At 47.1% G+C, this 21089-nt stretch overlaps 2 protein-coding genes across 2 annotated transcripts; one reads left to right on the forward strand and one right to left on the reverse strand.

Annotated features, from left to right (window-relative positions):
* The first annotated feature begins 7193 nt into the window (after window positions 1-7193).
* Window positions 7194-10326, forward strand: tac1 (tachykinin precursor 1). Its single transcript, XM_003969145.3, has 5 exons — window positions 7194-7546; window positions 8118-8220; window positions 8360-8383; window positions 9451-9507; window positions 9713-10326. The coding sequence occupies exons 1-5, from the start codon at window positions 7433-7435 to the stop codon at window positions 9757-9759; spliced, it is 345 nt and encodes a 114-aa protein (XP_003969194.1). The 5' UTR covers window positions 7194-7432; the 3' UTR covers window positions 9760-10326.
* Window positions 10327-13002: 2676 nt separating this feature from the next.
* Window positions 13003-18299, reverse strand: asns (asparagine synthetase). The gene is made up of 12 exons (XM_003969144.3): window positions 18173-18299; window positions 17179-17446; window positions 16836-17073; window positions 16586-16768; window positions 16420-16521; window positions 16216-16343; window positions 16020-16146; window positions 15201-15307; window positions 14636-14736; window positions 14119-14200; window positions 13886-14041; window positions 13003-13670 (listed from the first exon to the last, which is right to left on the reverse strand). The coding sequence occupies exons 2-12, from the start codon at window positions 17425-17427 to the stop codon at window positions 13461-13463; spliced, it is 1683 nt and encodes a 560-aa protein (XP_003969193.2). The 5' UTR covers window positions 17428-17446; window positions 18173-18299; the 3' UTR covers window positions 13003-13460.
* Window positions 18300-21089: the final 2790 nt, after the last annotated feature.

Genomic DNA, 21089 nt, shown 5'->3' on the forward strand with positions numbered 1-21089 from the left:
GAAGTGAGCTTTAAAACGAGGCACCTGAATTTGCAGCTCAAAGTTCCCGTTTAGAATCGACGCTGGTTCCTGCGGAGCTGAACTCTGAACTTTGAGGGTTCCTTTGTGGACCTGATTCGAGACGCCTGAGAGGAGGTTCGAGCTGGTTCTGAGGTCAGGCAATGGTTTCTGAGGGGGCGGAGCCTGCAAATAACTCTGTTTGAAGTGTAAACAAATATCAACAGATGATTTTAAATGGTTGTGATGAAGATTCTTTAGGGTGTGAACTCCCTGTTCCAAGCCTGTTGATCACTGGCCCCGCCCACTTAGCTTGATAGCATGTCTGCTAACGTTCAAACCTGCGTCTGGGCCCGCTGAGACCCGACTTCCTTCATCACTCCGACGTTGGTATGAATCAGCATCACTGAGATCTGATTTTCACGTTATTCATCCTTTTATGGATCATCCCGACTTATCTCGGGTCAGAACTCCGGTCGGTAATTTACATGATTGCCGGGCGGCTTTTTTTTTAACCTTCAGAAGACAAAACGGCGTCTTTGACGGCTGTAATTGAGATTTCAGCGTCGACGCCTCCGTGACGCCGGCGGCTCTGTTGATCGCTGGAGCAGGTTTCCAGGTTGGAGTGTGTGTGTGTGTGTGTGTGTGCGCGTGTGTGTGTGTGTGTGCATGTTAAAGAGCCTCTCGGTGAATTAGACAAAGGCGGCCGGTCTCCTCCCAGCTGACAGCAGCGCCGCAGCCTCATTTGGCGTGTTTGCAGAGGAGGAAGCGGCTCGTTGCGCGTTAAGTAACGAGCGAAGGACCCAGGCGGGACTTTAAAGGTTCCCAGATGTGTGAAGAGCAGCTCCATCAGAGGAGACGGTGTCCTCCAACCTTCAACTCTCACCCCCGATGCGTCAGTCGCTGGTTAAAACACCTTTATTCAGCCCATCTGCTGAAATCGTCCAGGTTTTAAGACCCACTCACTTTTCCTGAGTCATTGCTGCCTTTTGTGTCGAAGGAATTTCTGGTTTTATGCTCTTAAAAACAGAAGCTGTTAAAAAGATTTGTCAACACAGCGTTTGTCACGACACCAGAAGGTCAAAATTAGTCGAGCGTTTCCAACGGATTTCACACCTGATGAGCGTTTTATTCCTCTTAAACGCTGCCGAGGAGTCGAGCTGAAACAGACGTTTGGTGGTTAATATTCATGTGACCTGATGGTGGGCCGGAGGTCACCTGATCAATACCAACCGCCGAGCCTTTATTTATGAGGCCTGGCTCTCCTCCTCAGGAAGGTTCTTTTTTTAGTGTTGCTAAAATGTGTAAACACCAACGCAGACGCCATAAATCAGCTGCCCAACATTCACGCTAAGTGAATGAAAACGGGCGACAGCAGCTTTTAGCGTCTCTGATTAATGTTGCTGCAGAGGTTCTGGTAGTTTGACAGGTTTCAACATGCTGACAGAGGTGACACGCCTATCGCCAGCTTCCTGTTCAGAACTCACAGTGATGAATGATCAACCTAAACTGTAATTTCCGTTTGTGATAACCTTCTATTCTCTGCTGGGACCATTAGCTCGCCTTCCTTTATTTAAGTGTTTTCACGCTAACGCTAACAGCTGTCTTTGTTCAGCTGAGGCGGCTAACAGGAAATGAACTTTTCTAATATGTCAACATACAGGTGGATCCACCTGTTCTGCTGGCTCTGCCAATGACCTCTGACCTTGAACGCCTGAGGCCGCGATTCTAAATGACAAATAACCAGAAACGTTGGCTGACCCGTCCAGGCTCTTCTCACCGCTGCCGTTCAGCTTCTGCCGTCATCAAATACACGTTTGGATAAAGAAAAGTGCGAACAGAGCGCAGAGAAGGCGACTTATGAAACACGCAAGGAGCTCCAATGAACCTAATGACCACTATTTCAGGACGCCGTCGGGTCAAAGGTCAACCACGGATTACGTCTTGAGCTGCAGTACCCATGACGGCCTCTAGACCGCCGGCCTGAACGAGCAAAAGTGTGCTGGGCGGGGGCTGGAGTCATTATCCAGATTAGAAGGAGCCTTTTTGGAACGCCGCCCGTCCTTCAGGCTGACAGGGTTCCGCCGGAGCTTCCCGAGGAACAGAACTTTGGCTGCGGAGTGGATCCGTCCACTCAGACGTCCTGACGCAGGAGCTAATCCGGTTAAAGACTGCGGCAGTGCGGCGGCGAGCGCCGGCCACACCCTTGCTCCCCCTCCTCCTCGTCAGCAGGGAGCTCCTGCGTGTTTCCCCGCCTCGCCGCGATTAACGCCGTCTGGCCTTCGTCCTCTTCGTCATTGCTCGCAGAAACGGAGGGATGACCTCATCCAGAGGCGTCAGACCAGGCGGGAAAAAGGGGGAGCGTCCGAGCTGCTCCGACCAATCAAATCCCTCCGTTCCTCTTCCTCATTCATCAGAGGTGGCCTTCTCCAGATCTGCATTCCTGTTCGCTTCCCTGGATGCTGAAGAGTTCTGCTGGGAACAGCTGAACCCCCCCCCCCCCAAACCTTCAGGGTCCATAAATCACCAGATCCGGACTGGAGATCCGCCCTGAAGTGACTGGGTCCTTCCTGCGAGCAGCGTCATCATGGCTGACGTCAGGAACCTCCTCACGAGTCTCTATATTTAAAAAGAACCGTTCTAAAAGCCAACTTCTCTGCCAAGGACGTTCCTCAGCCCAGTCCCCAGAAGCTCTCCTTGGTTCTGACAACAGAGGAACCTTTTGGAGTTAGCACAAGATAATGGTTCCACCAGGAACCTTTCTCCCCTAGAACAGGAAATGATTCTCTCTGATTTGGTTCTTGCTGAAGCAGTTTTTTGGCGGTTTCCGGGTAGAACCTCGGTTCTTTGAGGAGAACCTTGATTCCTCTGTGTTTTAATTAATATTTAGGAGCATTGTGGATAAAAATCAGCGTTTGTCAGTCAAGTCCAGGGTCCTTCGTTCACGTTTGTGTTCTAATTGGTCTCCATTCGGACGGAACATTAAACTGTCTCCTTTTAAGAAACTCCCTCAGAACTCAGCTGTCAATCAAAGGAGCCTCCATCTTGTTAAAGAGGCTAACGGAGGAGGGCGTGAATATAAAGCTGGATCTGCTCACACTCCTTCCTTCTAATTAGCTCATTAGCATTTTCCACTTGGTACGACCCAAAGTCGCCATTAAAACTAACCTAAAAAGGGGTTTGAGTGAACAGAATCATGGTTGTTCCCATGTCACACCGGGTTGGAAAACCAGCTGCTTATTTTAGGGTTAATTGATAACCGTGACCTCTGACCTTACAACACAGGTGGGCGGGGCTTGTGTCATACACGGGAGCCGCCGCTCGTGTTGAAGACACTCGCAAAGCTCATTTTCGTCAAAGTAATCGATTTCTGTTACTCTGTTTTCAGGAATTTAAACCCCGTCAGAGCAGTAACGATGGAATTGTTACCATAGTAACGTTGACAGAAAGTTTTGAGACCAATAATGTCGGCTCTGATTGGCTCTGTGCTCCTCCGCAATAACGACTGAAAGAAACATTTCTAACGATTCCTTTTTTTGCTCTTTATTATTTTGGTGTGTTAACGAGGTGGCTGGTTGCCATAACGACAAATGACCTGTCAGCCTGAGCTGGTTCTGTTTATTCGGCAGCAGCTGGACGATACGAGCAGTTTTAATTATAAGAATAAAACCGTATTTGGATTTCTGTTCTTTATATGCTGACGATTCATTTATTTTATCTTTGCGCTCGTTGCCGTCTAATTTTGTTGGCGGAGATCGTAAACCTGTCACGTTACCGACAAATATGACAAAGTCAAACAGAAAAAGTTCAGCTTTTTCTGTTTGACTTAAAGAATTAATTAATGAATTTGATCAATTAAATTTTTGTCATTTTATCATTCATCTTTTCTCAATTTGCGTCTCCATGACAACAGGATAGAAAAGCAAACATGCACGAGTTTATTGGTTGGTAAACATAGACTGACAACACAACTACTGTTTACCGGATGACCATAAACGCATCGCGGGTGACAGTAAAAGGCCATTTTCAGCAACAACGAAACGCTGTTTTGAAGCATGTTGTTGTTTATTTACAACCTTTGATTCAAGGTTGTGTTTTTTATTTTTGTTCTAACAAAGCTCCACCCCTTCGAAATTTCACCCACTAACTAAATAACTCAATTTGAATTTAAACTTTATCAGTAAGCAAATGCTGGATCTGATCGTGTTCAGGCTAAAATTGTCATTAGCAGTAAAATTAATGTATACAGTAAATCTAAAACTGGAGCTGTTTGTAGGAGGCTTCTGGGAACGTCGGTGCAACGGAAGTCTCCTTTCTCCTGCTGCTGGATGCTTCTGAGGACAGAACCCTCAGCAGAAAGAACCTGGAGAGAACAAACATTTGCTGCAACTTCCTGCCAGATTTTACCTGCAGCTTCGTCAGCTGAGGTTTTTACTTCCCAAATGAGTGGAAGTAAAAAGCTCTGATGTCTCAGGAACATTTTAATTAAGGTTCCCTTAAATTGAGATTTTTGTGCCAAATATACAGCATGACGTGTGTGTGTGCGTGTGTGTGTGTGTGTGTGTGAGTGTGTGTGTGTGTGTGTGTGTGTGAGTCATTCTTGTTTTCTAAGTAACTAGAATGTCCTCACAACCTTTGAACGTTCTGTTTTGTGTTGAAAGTGTGATTCTTTGTTCAGTGACACTCGATTCATCCAAACATTTTTTTGCAGCACTTGACATTTGGCGGCTAACAACAGCTAACAGTGTGTGTCCGTGTGAAGTACAGGTGACTCTTGTGTGTGTTTGTGTTGAGTGGAAGCCCACTCATGGTTCTTCTGGCTCCTCCACACCCACTTCATATTTAATTACCTCCTTTCAGCCAAAGTCAGCACTTGTGGGTGTTAAGGGGGGATATTTGTTGTGTGTGTTTGTGTTTGTGCGTGTGTTTGTGTGTGTGTGTGTGGGGGGGCAAGCTTAAAACTAAACTGTTAAAAATGTCTTACCTTTTTGACCATGCTGGTTCTCATCCATCCAGGTCGTGTAAATCCAACTTTTTAGCTTTTCAGCTAAACTGCAGCAACTTTAACCTTCAGGAACCTTGAAGAACCTTCAGGAACCTTGAAGAACCTTCAGAACTTAAGCTCCTCCAAAGGACCTGTTGTGTGAAAGAGCAAAGGTTGAAATTGTGAATATTTCAGTTGCGAACAATTAACGACGAGGAGATGTTCGCAAAGGTAGTAAATCTGTTTTTGGATCTTTTGAGCTTTGATGCTACAGTTTAAACCTTGGTCACACCTGGTCGACCTTTGACCTGCTGCCCTGAGGGAGTGAAGTGGTCAGCTTTGAGGCTGATTTCATTCCATTATTTCAGTGCGTGACTGTGTGAAAGCATCTGGAATGGATGTTTTTTTCCTCTCTGTCGATGGCGGGAGCACAAATCTGATAAAGGCAGCGCACGATCGCACGCGAGGTCCTGAACAAGGACACATGTGGAGCGTTGACATTCCCAGTGATGTGATTCCAACAAACATCTCAGGAATTAAAGTGTGGCAAGATTTAATTAGCCCATCGGTGAGAAAGGTAGGAGAGGGTTCCTGGGTGGTGGAGCCGAGCTGCAGGAGAACCTGCGGCGCTGCTAATTTTAATTAAAGAGCCGTGGCAGCGTGGAGAGCAAAGGTTCCACTGGTCACCAGTAAAAATGAGAGTTTCCACTGAGCTTCGTTGCTTCAGAAGGATTATTGCACTTCCAGGTGGATCCACAGAACACTAGCCTAGCTAGCCTCCTCAGGCTAACCTTTAAGGTGGGTTTTGTTCTGCGTAGCTGTGCTAACTGTTAGCTACAACTAACCTGGAGGCTCCAAATGTACAGAAGGTAATTTAGCGAAGCTGGAGAAACTGGTGCGTGGTTCTCGTTCTGACATGGTCGCTCTCCCTCCCACAGGTCGGCCCTGCCGGTGCAGGTCCGTGTCCGTCTACCGTCTCCTGCAGGAAAATTGAGCCCGGGAGCTCCTGATGGGACCTATCAGGAGAACGGGTTCCACCCACAGAGAAGAGAAACGTTTTTATATCTTCTCCACATGCATCAATCAGGACGTGACCCACAGTCCCGCAGGGGGTCGGTCCACCCGCGCGATTGCTTAAACGTCGTAGTTCGTTTTTGCGCGCGTTCCTCGCGGTTCCTCCCGTTTCTCCCTCCCGTCCTCTCAGTTCCTGCCGGGCGACAACCGCCATCAACCTCACCCGACGGTCTCCAGGGAACGATTCGATCCCTCCGAACATCATCGTCGGCATATCTGAGCGTCATGACTTCAGCCGTAAACACTCATCTTTACATGCGTCAACACCTCTGCTGCCCCCCCCCCCTCCCACACACACACACGCGCACACACACACACGCACACACACACACAGTCCCACTCGCGCCCCCTCAGCTCTCTAGATTGGATGAGCGGTCACAGATTTGCTGATTAAATTCCACTCTGCCATATGACCACACCCCCCCAGAATGATGTACACAATTACTGCTATAAAATTGGACTAGTTGACCTTTGACCTTTCTGTCAGATTGCTTATTTAAGGGTCACATTTAACAAAAATAAGGACATCATAAAATGATGCGACGCCACAGGACCCCCCCCCCCAGCACACACACACACAGAGATCAATAACAGATCATCAATAATCACCTCAGTCACGCTGATATCTGATTGTTCAAATTAAATTGATTAAATCCAAACGAAGTGACACATTTGCGTCATAACAGATGGGAAAATAACGTCAACAATAAAGACTCTCAGCCAATCAGGCGCTCCGGGGGCAGCGAGGACGCTGATCTTGGCGGCGTCCTGAGGCCAGACGACCTTTTCTCATGGAAATGAGCGGCACGCCGGCGTCGCTCTCCCTCCATTCGCGCTCGTTCACCGCATCACATGACCACTACCGTCACACCAGATCCTGATCCTGGACCGGGCCTGAGCTGAGGGAGGTCAGAGGTCTTCTGACCCACGACTGTTTTATTTCGCGCCAATGAGCCCGAACACGCCCCCTGGCGGCCGCCCCTGCCGTCACAAATCCCTGAGCCCTCAGATCAAAGAATTCTTTAATCTCCTAATGTTCATCACTGCTGAGGTCACGTGGGTGGCGACACCTGTTCAGCTTCTTGTTGACGTTGACGTAACTTATTTCCGACCAAACATCGTAACTCCGCACGCTCGTGACTGAGCGCGTGTCATCCGGCTACCCCAACGCAGATATAAAAGAGCGCGCGCGAGGCTCCGCGAGACAGAGGTGAAGCAGCTGCAGTGCTGAGCGCGCGAAGGAGCGATTGGAGCGTTTTTTTTATCACCCACACGAGGCTGCCGCGCGACATGGACGAGTGTTGAGAGGCTCGCGCTCAGTTCGGTTTGTTCCGCGTGTTGTGAAGTTGATTTTAGCTGATTAATCCGAATAAAACCATGAAGTTCCTGCTCTTATCCGCCCTCGTGGCTCTTTGCGCCGTCACGCGAGTTTGGTGTCAAGAGATCGACCCGAAAGAAGAAGCCGATTACTGGAGCAGTAATCGGATCCAGGTACGGTTGATGCCATGAGAGATGTCTGCAGGTGGGAGCTCAACACTCCACCTGGAAGTTCGTTTCATTCTTGTTCAATTGTTCCTGCACGAGAAAAAAAAAAGATCTTTAACAAAGTGCTGATGCATTTCTGGGATTTTTGTCTCCTGAAAGTGAGGTGAGAGGAGGGGAAAAACGGTTTAGATGTTCTTATTTCTCCTGAAAATGATGAATTAGCGGCTGAATGGAGCTGATTAAAGCTGGCTGAGAGGGGATGAACTGAGATAAATCAGTGATCCAGGAATCCTCCTGAAACCATCAGTAAAATTATTGATCAGGGATCTGAATTCCAACCGGAAACAGAATAAAGGATCATTGATATTGGAAACACGTGCAGAGTTTGACATTGCGAGCTGGAAACGCGCCAGAACCTTAAAGAGGAGGCTGGAGTCATCAAGGAGATGAAGAATAAATCACCGACATGGTGGCGAGAGTGTGTGTGTGTGTGCGTGTGTGTGAGAATCAGACTCATTTTTCTACAGATGTAGCGTGGAATGTTAAACACTGATGGGCTGACCGACTGTTCCTTTAGGACGGCTGGTTTCCCAACAGCCCGCTCAGAGAGATTCTGCTGAGGATGACGAGGAAACCGCGGCCGCATCAGTTCATCGGCCTGATGGGAAAACGCTCCATGGGTGAGTCCTCAAAAAGGATTTCAGTAAATTATGATGTTATGTTGAAAAAACCATTAAAGCTTTGGAGCAATCCAGCCTTTAATAAAGATGGAGGAATGTTTCCTGTTGAGTTCTGAAGGTTCTTTATTCTCTCCTGCAGCCAACGCACAGATCACCCACAAACGTAAGTGTCATCGCACCTTTGCCACTTTCATTCGTCTTCCTCTGGTCAAAAATGTTCCGATGAATAGAAAAAAATCAGTGAATGAGGTTCTAAACGTGCTTTGACGTCAGCGAGACCTTTCAGAATGAAAGAGGTTGAATCTGACGTCCTAAATCCTCATGTGAGGGAGTGAAATGATAAAATCAGCTTTCAGAGCTGAACTGTTCTGAAAATTCTTGAAATATTTCTGTGAAATCTAAAACCTGTAAACAGGTTTTGAGTGTTTTATCTTGGCTAAAGTTCTGCACAGCTTTGAGCAGAAACAGCTCCCCCTGCTGGCCGACTTCCCCTCTAAACTTCCCTGAATATGTTTCAGAAAACCTGCCTCATAAAAACCTTCCACCCAAAACTTCTCACTAATTAAAATGCTGATTATTCAGTGTTTCTAACAGAGCAGCCAGAGCTGGGGGGTGGGGGGGGGTTCTCTTTGACTAAATTAGGCGCTCGCTCTGACAGCATAGCATAAATAAATATACATCTAATTTATCTGCTGACTGTAAGTCAGTCATCATTAGGAGAGGGAGATGGGATCAATGCCCCAAGGACGTGGGGTGGGGGGGTGGGGGGTGGAGAGGGAGACAGAAAGTGAGTGCGTTCTCCTCTGAGAGTCTGACAGCAACAATTTTTCCGGTTCTATGTATTTTCTCCTAACTCTAATGTAAATATTGATTTTGACTTTGTGCAGGTTAAAAACACACACACACACACACACACACTGATGATGGACTTTTGTCCATCACTGTGATTGACAGTCCCAGCAGATGAGACACAAATGGACCGAACCAATTACTCCCACACAAATGAACCCAGCAGAGGGACCTTGGGGGCGTGGCCTGCGCTGATGAACTGCTCTGATTGGCTGATTCGTTTCAGCGAGCTCCTGCAGCAGCAACGGCAAAAAACCCCCGAAAAATAGGCCCGATCAGATTCAATGATAGTTAAAAACCCTTCATGAGCATTACGATTTTTAACCTTGGTTCTTGAGTTTAATTCAGTTTGTGAAGGATTTCTCAACATTTTCCTTCTAGGACATAAAATCAACTCTTTTGTCGGACTGATGGGCAAAAGGAGCCAAGAGGAACCAGGTGAGTCAGTTGAGACCGACCCCCCCCCCCCCCCCTTCCCCCACAGACACCTCCCAACCCTCCATCATCTCCATGACAACCAAATAAAGAATTTCTAACTTCATTAAAATTGAATGGGTGACAGTTCTGAGGGTAAAGCCCCCCCAGAGTTCCTCTGTCTCCATCCTACGATCGTCCCTGATTGACGTCCTGCTGTCTCTTGCAGATTCCTACGAGTGGAGCACAATACAAACGTACGACAAACGTCGCTAACCGTGAGGCTCCTCCTCCTCCTCCACATGCCCCTCCCCCATCCCGGAGGGGGGTGTTGGGGTACCTGATGCTGGGTTTTGTTTCTTGTGTAGCTGTTAGTCGAATGAGCCCGTTTCTGTTCCCACACGGTCGTGACGTAGCTGTGCTGTGCCCGTGCAGTTTAGTCCCAGCAGCAGGTAGATGCAGGAGCGACGTTAGTATCTACGATTTTGGTGTTTTTAGCCATCTGCCGCTCAGCAGACTCGGTGTGTTGTGGACCATCAAAGCAAGGCGAGACTCCCCCCCTCCCCGGATCCGCTGAAGATTGCACTGCCAATGATCACTGTATAGTGCCTCATAACCGTTTACTGCAGCTGATTGTTCTGTGAAACCAACTGGGACAAGTTCTCATTTTTGCTTTTTCGGGCTGTCGTGTATCCGGCAGCATGAGGAAATCTGTCATGGTGGTCTACCAAATATCACATTTATTTTCTTTACTAGTTCAACCTCAGTCTGTAAGTGTTGGATTTCTTGTAAGATTAAAAAAAAAAAAAAGAAGCGTATTAAATGTCAGTTGTCGCCCTCTAATGGACACGAGTGGTACCTCACACGGTTTGGGCTGTTTTAGAGGGTTTATTTCAGTCAGAAACAAAAACAGACACATACTCTTTTTAGATGAAGTTTCAAAGACTTGATACAGCAGAGGATCTGTGGAATGTCCAGAAATCTGGTGCAGCACAAAACCCCACAGTCAGCTAACATTTGAACTACATGAATAAGTGAAAAATGCTAATGGTAAAACTAACAACGCTGAATGTTCTCGCCCGAGATCTGCGTGGGACACCTGTTGGTATCAAGCCGCGTGAAACACCCGAGTCATCTCAGCCATGACAAACCGATGACCTTCACACTAACGGCAGCCATGAGTCAGCGTATAATCGGCTCAGCTAACAGAAGCTAAAAGGCTAATGGACGCAGACAGCAGAAAAGTCACATTGTTACGAAGACGTAAGAATATTTTAAGGCAATCTGCTACTTTCTATTCATTTTGTTTATTAATTAAAAAATAAAAATTCTTTAAAAAATAAATGGAACTCGTGACAGAATAGAAAATCAAGTGTAAAAACATTTTGGGGAATAAAACTGGTGTGAGGAACTTAGACTAAAAAACAAACTGTTTTGTCAATTGACGCCATTTCATAAGTTTCTGAATCTGTGGGTCATGGGTTCGAGATCTGCGACGTAATTTACGTGACTCAAGTGTTGCTTAACCTTCCTCTGGTGTTCGGGTCGGCACCGACCCGTTTTCAAGTTTGAAATGCATTAAAAAACACGTAAATTAGTTTATTGAGTCAAGGCTTTTTGACTTTGTCAAGAACCTCTATTTCAACAAAATAAAACAAAAAAAAATGTTTTCACTAAATTATAAAATGCTCTGGTTGAAATTATGACCCTTGTGTTGTTCGGGTCGGTTTCGACCCAGTTATAAAAGTAAGATTATAAAGCAATAATTAGAACCAAAACTTAAATCATAAGTGCACTGTCAGCCAGCTCCCAATCATGTGAGCTTTAGGGGATTCTCATTTTGCCTTGTTTTCCAGTATACCTGCACAAAAACAAAACAAACAACTGTGTGAGAAGGATTATTGTTATTAGTATTATCTTTAAATGCTATTGTATGTAGACCTTGAGTGTTTGAGGAATGTTGATAGGAAAAGAAGAACATGAGTGTCGTAAAAGTGCTGAAGCTGCTTACAATCAAGCTCAGCAACCAGATGTATCCTGTTGGTCAGGATTAGAGAAGTTTGTAAAGATGTCAAAAGACAATGAATTATGATATCCTGTTGAGACACCCATTCTGTTTGCACCAATAAAAGAGGTGAGCGAGCAGCAGACGAACGGAGTTGACAGAGGAAGCTTGAACTGCTGCTCGGCTCCCCCTTTGCAAAGGACTCCAGTTGTTTGCGTGGTTACTCTGAGTCTAGTGAACGAACAGCGCGGGTGATCAAAACTTCATCCTCACAACTGTGACAGGCAGAAATATTTTCCGCGCAACAATGTCACTTCAGACCTTTCGCATGATATCAAGAGTCCTCAGATTTGACAACAGAGATACCAGAGCAAGATCTGACAAGCTTGCCCCCATCAGGGATGTATGGGAGAGATGGACGCAGCTCCTTCCACTGATGTTCAACCCAGGGCCAGAGGTGACAGTGGATGAACTGGTCCTCGATATGACTGCTGGACTGCAGGGTCAAAATATCACTTGTGACAAATGTTTTACCAGCTATGACCTTGGACAAGAACTTCTCAGGAGGAAACTTTCCATGGTGGGCACAGTGAAGAAAAATAAACCTGAGCTACCTGCTGCAATCTTGCAGGTGAAGGACAGGGCTCCACTTTCCTCAAAGTTTGCTTTTACAGACACCACCACTGTTGTCCCATATTGTCCAAAAAGAAAACGGAATGTGATACTTATGTTGACTCTTCACAAAGATGCAGCTGTGTCATCAGGAAGTGACAAAAAGCCCACAATCATCCTCGACTACAACAAAAACAAAGGAGGAGTGGACAACCTGGACAAGCTGACTGCCACCTATACTTGCCAGCGAATGACCAGGAGATGGCCAATGGTTGTGTTTTACAACATCCTTGATGTGTCTGCATGTAACACATTTGTGTTGTGGACCCACATCCACCAAGGGTGGAACTCAACCAAAAAAGCCAAGCGGAGAATGTTTCTTGAGGAGCTGGGAAATTCGCTAGTCAAGCCACACATTGAGCGAAGGGAACCGGTGCCCAGAGAACCAGACGCTGCCGCCTTGGTCAGACCCCTGCAGAGCGCACCTTGCACTCCGTCCACGCCATCAGCAACACAAAGAGCATCCGCAACAGCATCCGCCTCAGCCAGTCCTACCTCAACACCAACCAGAACAGCCACAACCCCACTCAGGCAACCTGATTCTAAAAGAAAGAGGTGTCAAGTCTGCCCAAGCAGTAAGGACAGAAAGACAAACGTATTGTGCTTCAAGTGCAGGAAATATCTCTGCAAAGAACACACTAAAAGTGTCACTTTTTGCCACACATGCATCTAAACACATGCACATACACATGCAGCAAAAAATACTTTGCCTTTTTCTTGAAGTAAATATATATGGGTCGAAATTGACCCGTAACACCATAGATACTATAGTTAATAATATTAAAATGAAAAAATAAATAAAACAAATTTATTCAAGAGATGTGTTCTAATAGCACTTAGTAATAGTCAGGTAACACAACAACCTTTTATTTATTTATATGATTCTTCATTTTACCATTTTTTTTAAAATTGAAATCAAGGGGTATACTGACAAAAAAAGGGCCCAGAGGCCCACACCAAAAATATTAAAACCAATATTTTCATGGATATGGAAGCCTAACAAGGTAACCAAGAGATGAGAAACAAATTGGATGATAGCTATGTTTTTAGTGTTTTTTTTACAGCCAATTTAAGACACGGGTCAAAACCGACCCGTTAACATCAGAGATGGTAACAGGAAAAGAACACAAGAGGAGGGTTAATGTCATATTCTATTCGCTAATTAACACAGTGCAATTCTGGCCTGCAAGAAAACCTAAACAGAAGTGTTGCAATTATTCTGACTAGTTGTGTGATTATAATGCGAGGGAGTTGCACCCCGTAGGGTAGATTAGCTAGAATAGCTACAGGGGGCGGATGCTCATTCTACTTTCTCTGGCTCATAGAAAGGGAGGGTCCGAGCTGAGGGGTCCGTGGCCTTTAGCCACTTTGGCATCCAGTAATGAGGAAGCCATTTAGCCTGGTTTGGGAAGAACTCCTCAAAGATCTGCCTGAAGTAGTACGCCTCTTTGGTGGGTGGGGGGTTGTGGGGGTACGTGTGCCTAGCCTTCTCCAACTGGTCATCGCTCACCTGAGGACATTTGGGTGATACAAAAGGAAGTTGGTTATTTGGGTAGAAAGCAACCAAAAAGCCTTTTATTCTCTTGTTGCTATATTTGTGACCTTGGGGAGGCACCAGTGAGTTAAAGTGGCCTCCAATCGTCAACAGAGCAGGAGACAAAGAAGAACAGAGCCAGAATCTGCAGCTCAACTTAATCTACTCAGGTGAAAGAGCTGCACACGTACCAGCGACTCCACATGCTCCTGCAGCCAGGTGTACCACGACTTCTTCAGCGATGTCAAACCATCGCTGAAGGCCTCTTTGCGCCTCCACAGGATCCCGTCTGGGAGCAAGTTGAGACCTGAGAAGGAGTCCCTCAGAAGGAACTTCTCCACTCCGTTCTGCTCAAGCAGAACCGAGGTCAGGACGGTGTAAAGAACCTGTATTTAAAAGCTAGCGTGGCTGGAGATGGACTAACCTTTGGAACCCTCATGGCCTCGGGCAGGGACAGGTAGTACGCTGTAAACCTGTGGTCAAGGAAAGGAACTCTGAGCTCCAGCCTGGAACAGAGACAGGAACATCGGAAAGTTCAGGTGTCGCATTCAGGCTAGCACCACAAGGTAATGTAGGCTAACGCTAATGCTGACATACACCACCACACCTCAGATATTCACTAACATTGACAAAAAATGTGATTTTTCAGGGTTAATATGATGTCTAAATGTTGGGATCGACCACCGAGACACCTGCCACAACAGGAAGCTGAAGACCGACAATGACCAGGTAACTGGTCGAGGGAGCCAACGAGCCTCTCAGTTACAACCGGGCCTCCGTTTGGAAAAGTTAGCTGAGCGCGAACGTGGATCTTTTACTGACATTAGATCCAAGTAGAAGAAAATTTTGTTAAAAGTCTGATTTGTGTCGTATTCGTTGTTGTGTCGCTGTGAAAGGTATAAAATAGACTTCAGAATTTGTTGGGAATCCATTATAATTACCCGTGTGCAGCAGTGGTGCGATCACTCCGGAGGACGTCGAACATGTAAAGTTCCTCCATCAGCCGGACGCTTTCTGCCGCTGCCGCCGCAGGATCGGGAGCCTGAGGAGGAAGATGTGTCGTTAGCGACGGCGCTTCATCTCAGCATCAGAGCCCTTCACAAAATCCAGGAAACTAACACACACACACACACACACACACACACACACACGCGCGTGTGTGTGTGTGATTTCCCTCCTTGTGTCTTCCAGCATGAGTGGGCGGGGCCTACGGGCCCTTTCACACACCTTTTCTCACCTGAACTTCGAGATTTTCTTTTCATCGTGAAACCTAAACCACTGAAACTTCCCTTTTGCGATGAGATTATCAAACTAATCTGAGTCATCTTACGCTTTCCAAAGTCAACGCTGGATAAAAACACCAAAATCTCCTCATTTGTTATTAATCATCTCTTTTTATGGAGGAACTCTTTGGTTTTTATTTGAACTGCGTCCCCTGCTGACGGACGTGTTGACAACAACCTTTAGAGGCAAGAGAACTTTTGATCTGGTCTCCTGAAAAGTCACCTTGTGGAAGTAGATGTAGCCCTGCGTGAGCTCGTCAGAACCCTCCCCAGAGAAGATCACCACGCTGTCCGACTTCTCCCTGATGTACTTCGATATCAGGAACATGGCTGTGGTGGACACAGAGAGAAGGGGGAGCCGTAAGGGGGACAGACACACGAGGAGGAGCGCACGGGTCCGGCGCCGATGACCTCAGTGACCTCTGGGCCGTCTAGATTCCTCTGAGATTTAAAAGCATTGAGGAGGAAAAGGAATGTGGCGACGCTGCGAGCTCCCATTTTCCTCACATCACTGACCTCACGGAGGAAATATTTGAGTTTCTTTATATTTCCTGTTTTGTCTCCTGAGCTGCTTGTTTTTAGATTTGAAGCTGAATTAACTCCTATTGTGAAACGTCGATGATAACTATATTTAAAAATGACATTAAGGCTTAAGTGATTGTGAAGAGAGCCGTTAGACTGTAGCCTGTTTGGACCTAACAGAGAAGCAGTCGTTTTTCCTTCACGACTTCTCTCTAAAGTCGAACTGTGGACTCGACCTTTACTCTCATTTAGTGTCTTGAAGGAGCTTCTGAGCGTCCAGACCTTGTTTCCATTCTTCTCAGAGACAAAACAGGGCAGGAGAGACAAACAGTCTGTCCTGTCCAAGGTTAGCATCTTCTGTTTGGGCTAGCTAAAGACAGCCCGGCTGCTGTCCTCCACGGTTGACGCCGTGTCTCACCAGGACGGGTGCTGTGTCGGTGTCACCTCTCCTGATCAGTGAACGTCAGTTCCACAACAGCGCTCTTGTTGCCACGGCTACAGCTGAAAGTTTCACACTCACGGACAGAGGCGCGGATGGTGGTGATGTCATAGGTCTCCAGGTGATAGATGACGTCCTTGACCGCCTGGATTCCTTCCTGGATGCTGAAGTTCATCTCGTGGTGCTCGCTGCCGATGTGAGCCGCCACCTGTTGGTCGCAAACGTCACGCTCAACGTTTGTCCCTGTAATGAGCAAAACGCGAGGGGAAGAACCGACCTTTCGGGCCGCCAACAGGTCGGGGCTGTCCTCCGAGCCGATGGAGAAGGTCTGGAGAGGGTACTGCAGCTTCTCCTCTTTGGCCAGCTTCATGAGGGTGGCAGAAACCAGGCTGGAGTCCAGACCGCCTGAGGATCATCCACACCCCATCAGCAGGAACGTCGGCAGAACCGCGCGGGCTAACGCGCTAAAGCATTTCTCTACCTGACAGGAGGCAGGCGATCCGCCTCTGGGCCATGAGCCGTTTCCTGACGGCGTTCTCAAACAGAATTCTGATGTTGGATTTCACCGTTTCCTCGTCGAAACCTGCGAGGAGAGCGTCAACAACAGATCTAAAGGGAATCTGAGGGGCGCGGGGGAGCCGTCGTACCTGAAGGCAGCGCGGGGACGCTGTCGTAGGCGGCGTGAGCCGGCTCCTGCGTGCAGAGGTGAAACGCTTCCATCTGGATCGACTCGACTTTGCCGTCCGGCTTCAAATCGAAGACCTCGACGTGGCCCGGGGGGAAGGGGGCGACGCTGGCGGAAGCCTCCAAGGAGCTCAGTTTCGTCAGACCTTTTTAAAGACAACGACATTCAGGGGAAGACGCCGTGGCGCTGAACAACAGAGCCGCCTCTGCTACCTTTGGCCTCGGAGCAGACGCCAAGGAACCCGTCGTCCGTCAGGCATCTGAACAAAGGCCGCACTCCGAAGGTGTCCCTGCCCACACAGACCCTCTTGTTGGCGGTGTCCAGCAGAATAAAGGCAAAGACGCCGTCCAGGAGGGACGCCATCTTCTTGGCGCCGAAGCGATCGTACAGATGGAGCAGGATCTCTCCGTCCATCTCGGTCTGGTGGTCAAACCCAAACTGCTTCCTCAGCTGGAACAACGAGCACAGGCAGAGTTAAAGAATTCCATCCCACTGGGGACGGACCTCAATGTTGCAGATACCAGCAGCGCCAACGCCCCCCCGTCCTGGTCTTACCAAGAGGTGGTTGTAGATCTCCCCGTTGTAGCAGAGCCACAGGTAGGGGAACTGCATGATGCGCAGCGGCTGCATGCCGTGCAGCTGGTCCATGATGGCCAAGCGATGGAAGCCGAAGCAGCAGTTGGTGAAGCCGTTGATGTTCTCGATGCGGAAGGCGTCGGGGCCTCGGTGGGCCACCTTCATGGCGTTGACGAGGTGACCCGACAGGCACCCGTTGCTGCCAAACACGGCCCAGATACCACACATAGCGGAGCGGGAGCAACGTCTGGAACAGATCACTGCGGTTAGTGAGCAGGAGACGCTGGTCTAGGATCAGTCCTCAGTCACACCCACGATTCTGTGGCCTGGTAGTAGGGGGGGGGATCCCCCAAACGATGGGGATGGAGTCGGCCTCCTCGATGGGGATCCCCCAAACCCCGCAGCACATCGCACAGATTGTAATTTACACCCAAAACGAGCATGAACCTGTAAGCGCGCGCGTCTGTGTATGCGTGTGTGGGGGCGCGCCCTGTTCCTTTAATGGAGGTTGAACTTGAACCTGAACCTGAATTTCCGCCAGTACCAGTACTTCAATAGATATGCATATAGTAATAGTAGTGAAACGAGGTTACATAACATCGTAGATGTTAACGGAAATGTTCTCAAATACGTCCTCAGTTATTTAAAGCATGAGGAAGGGACAGAAATGACGCTTCCATCGGCGAACCTGTTTAAATATGGTTCAGATGGTTTTAAGTACGTTTCGATCAGCAAACGGTCCATGATAAAACGTTTAACAGACAGGTGCTGAAGTTTAGCAGGAGGATTTACGAGTAAAAAACCGCGGTGATCGTTGAATTCTGTTTAATTTTCCTCTTTGCTTTGAAAGAACTCATGAAATAGTTCTGATTGTCATCAAAAGAATCTGCAGCTGTGAGAAACTACCGGCAGCATTGTTAATCTGTGCCTCGTGCCCCCCACCACACCGACCAGAACCGATGCAGAAGCTTACCTGCACTGAGGAAACGCCGAGATGACTAAAACTGCCTCCAAATGTTCATTTATAGCTGAACCGCAGCCGGATAAACTACACTCTATTGACCTCCAAAATAAGAGCACGGGAGCGAAATCACGGATTAAATCAGGTTTTACTCCAGGTTAGCAAAACCTTTGTGGACTGCAGATTATCTGATGCTCACGGATGAAGGAGCTCCTCGTCATACCTGAATACTGAGATGCTCTAAGCCGACGAATCTTTTATTTTTAAGGACACGCCATAAAATCACTTCCTGCTTGTTTGGCTTCTGTAATTGTTGCTGCTGTTGCATCACTGAACAGTTCAGCGCCCCACAGTTAAAGTAGTTCACGTTTTCTGCCCATCATCAAATCTAAAATCGAGGGGCACGATTTTAACAAGTACGGCGACGTTAAATGCTGGAAAAATTGATTTTAAACACGAGCTTAAAAGGGGAGAGCGCACACAAGCCTCTGCTTCCACCTTGGTTTCCCGATCTGAGACCCTCAGAGGAAGACAGAAGGTGCAGAAAGTGGGGATAGCGTCCATCTGCTGGAACCCTTTATTTTATTTTAACGTATGCTTTCATTTGCATGCAGTTAAAAGCACGTGTCGCTCTAACTGTGGTGTGGTACTTCCGGTCTGTGGTAGTCTGGGGGCGTGGCTATAGCCCGACCATCAAACAATCATTGGTTGCGTGAGTATTGCGTCACTTCCTGTCTCCTCTATCGTTCGTTGGTTGCATTGTGCACGGGGTGCCGTATTCACTTAATATTGAACACTTGGTGTGTTGTATTCACTTAATATTGAACACTTGGTGTGTTGTATTCACTTTACTTACACATCAGGACCCTCAAGCAGAAAGTGCGAAGACTGGAAAGGAAGTGGCATTCTTGTAAAATAGACAGCTACCATGTAGCCTGGAAAGACTGTCTATTAGTTTACAAAAAGGCCCTTCGCAAGGCTAGAACAGCTTATTTTTCTTCTTTGATTGAGGAAAATAAGAACAAGCCCAGGTTTCTTTTCAGCACTGTGGCCAAATTAACCAAGAGTCACAGTGTTTTAGATCCACGTATCCCTTCTTCCCTTAGTGGTGAAGACTTCATGAGCTTCTTCACTGATAAAGTTCTAGCTATCAGAGAGAAAGCTAACCAGGCCATCCCTACAACTGGACCATCACCAGATGTGCCGACTGTGGGAACTTACAGGTTCTCCAACGAGCCCTTAAGCTCCTTCACTCCTATATATTTTTCTGAGGCATCATCGCTAATTCAGAAATCCAAGACCACTACGTGTCTTTTAGATCCCATCCCAACACACCTGTTGAAGGATGTTTTACCATTGATAGGCAGTTCTATCCTGTACCAGATCAATGGTTCTTTAGTGTCAGGTTATGTACCCCGGTCCTACAAGGTGGCAGTGATTAAGCCGTTGCTTAAAAAACCATCACTGGATCCCGATGTCTTAGCAAATTATAGGCCAATATCCAACCTTCCTTTTATCTCTAAAGTTCTAGAGAAGGTTGTGGTGACTCAGTTACTGGAGCACCTGCAGAGGAACAGCCTGTTTGAGATGTTTCAGTCAGGCTTTAGAGCTCACCACAGCACAGAAACAGCACTTCTTAAAGTCACTAATGATCTTCTCATAGCTTCCGATCATGGACTGGTCTCTATGCTGGTTCTGCTGGACCTCAGCGCTGCTTTTGATACAGTTGATCACAGCATCCTGTTACAGAGACTAGAACATGTGATTGGGATTAAAGGGACAGCACTAGACTGGTTTAGATCATATTTATCTGATAGATACCAGTTTGCTCATGTCCATGGTGTTCCCTCCTCATACAGTAGGGTTAGCCATGGAGTTCCTCAAGGTTCTGTACTCGGACCAATCCTCTTCACATTGTACATGCTTCCCTTAGGGAACATTATTCGGCAGCATGGGATAAATTTTCATTGTTATGCTGATGACACTCAGCTTTATTTATCCATGAAACCCGAGGAGACAGAGAAGTTAGTGAAGCTCCAGACCTGTCTTAAAGACATAAAGTCCTGGATGTCTTCAAATTTCTTCCTCCTTAACCCAGGAAAAACTGAGGTCATGGTGTTTGGTCCTGAACCTCTCAGGGATAGATTAGATCACATGATCACTCTAGATGGTATCTCATTAACATCTAGTCTCTCTGTGAGGAATCTAGGAGTAACTTTTGATCAAAATCTCTCCTTCAACTCACACATTAAATTAGTCTCTAGAAGTGCCTTTTTTCACCTGAGGAACATCACAAAGATCAGGAAGCTACTGACGTGGCATGATGCTGAAAAGTTAGTCCATGCATTTGTTACTTCCAGGCTGGACTACTGTAACTCCTTATTATCAGAGTTCTGACAGGTATTGACAAAAGAGATCACATTACTCCTGTACTGGCGTCGCTTCATTGGCTGCCCGTTAAATTTAGAATAATTTTTAAAACCCTTCCTTTGACCTACAAGGTCCTCAGAGGCCTAGCTCCATCCTACCTGGAGGAGCTAGTGATACCCTATCAGCCCAATAGACCGCTCCGCTCTCAGAATGCTGGTCTACTTGTGGTTCCCAGAGTTTCCAGGAGTAGAATTGGGAGCCGAGCATTTAGCTACCAGGCCCCCCTGCTATGGAACCATCTCCCTGTCCAGGTACGGGAGGCTGACTCCATCGCTACTTTTAAGATCAAAACCTCTTTGAAAAAGCTTATTGTTACTAATTCAGTAGTTCCAGTTACTATCATAGACAGACAAATTATCATACTTAGGGGGTCGTCTAATCGTTAGGTCACATCTTAGCTATGCTGCTATAGGCCAAGGCTGCCGGGGTCCGGAAACATGATCACCTGACAGGCCTCTGTCACTCCACTGGGTCATGGTTTCCTCTCCTTTCCTCTCCT

This window comes from Takifugu rubripes, chromosome 12 (assembly GCF_901000725.2).
Source record: "Takifugu rubripes chromosome 12, fTakRub1.2, whole genome shotgun sequence".
NCBI classification, from domain to species: Eukaryota; Metazoa; Chordata; class Actinopteri; order Tetraodontiformes; family Tetraodontidae; genus Takifugu; species Takifugu rubripes.

Coding starts and splice junctions, on each gene's coding strand:
- tac1 (XM_003969145.3), top strand. CDS start 7,433: ATGAAGTTCCTGCTCTTATCCGCCCTCGTGGCTCTTTGCGCCGTCACG. Junction 8,221..8,359: donor GATGGGAAAACGCTCCATGG/GTGAGTCCTCAA, acceptor TCTCTCCTGCAG/CCAACGCACAGATCACCCAC. Junction 8,384..9,450: donor CGCACAGATCACCCACAAAC/GTAAGTGTCATC, acceptor TTTTCCTTCTAG/GACATAAAATCAACTCTTTT.
- asns (XM_003969144.3), bottom strand. CDS start 17,427: ATGTGTGGTATCTGGGCCGTGTTTGGCAGCAACGGGTGCCTGTCGGGT. Junction 16,147..16,215: donor ACCTGTTGGCGGCCCGAAAG/GTCGGTTCTTCC, acceptor TGCGACCAACAG/GTGGCGGCTCACATCGGCAG. Junction 14,737..15,200: donor GCTACATCTACTTCCACAAG/GTGACTTTTCAG, acceptor CTTCCTCCTCAG/GCTCCCGATCCTGCGGCGGC.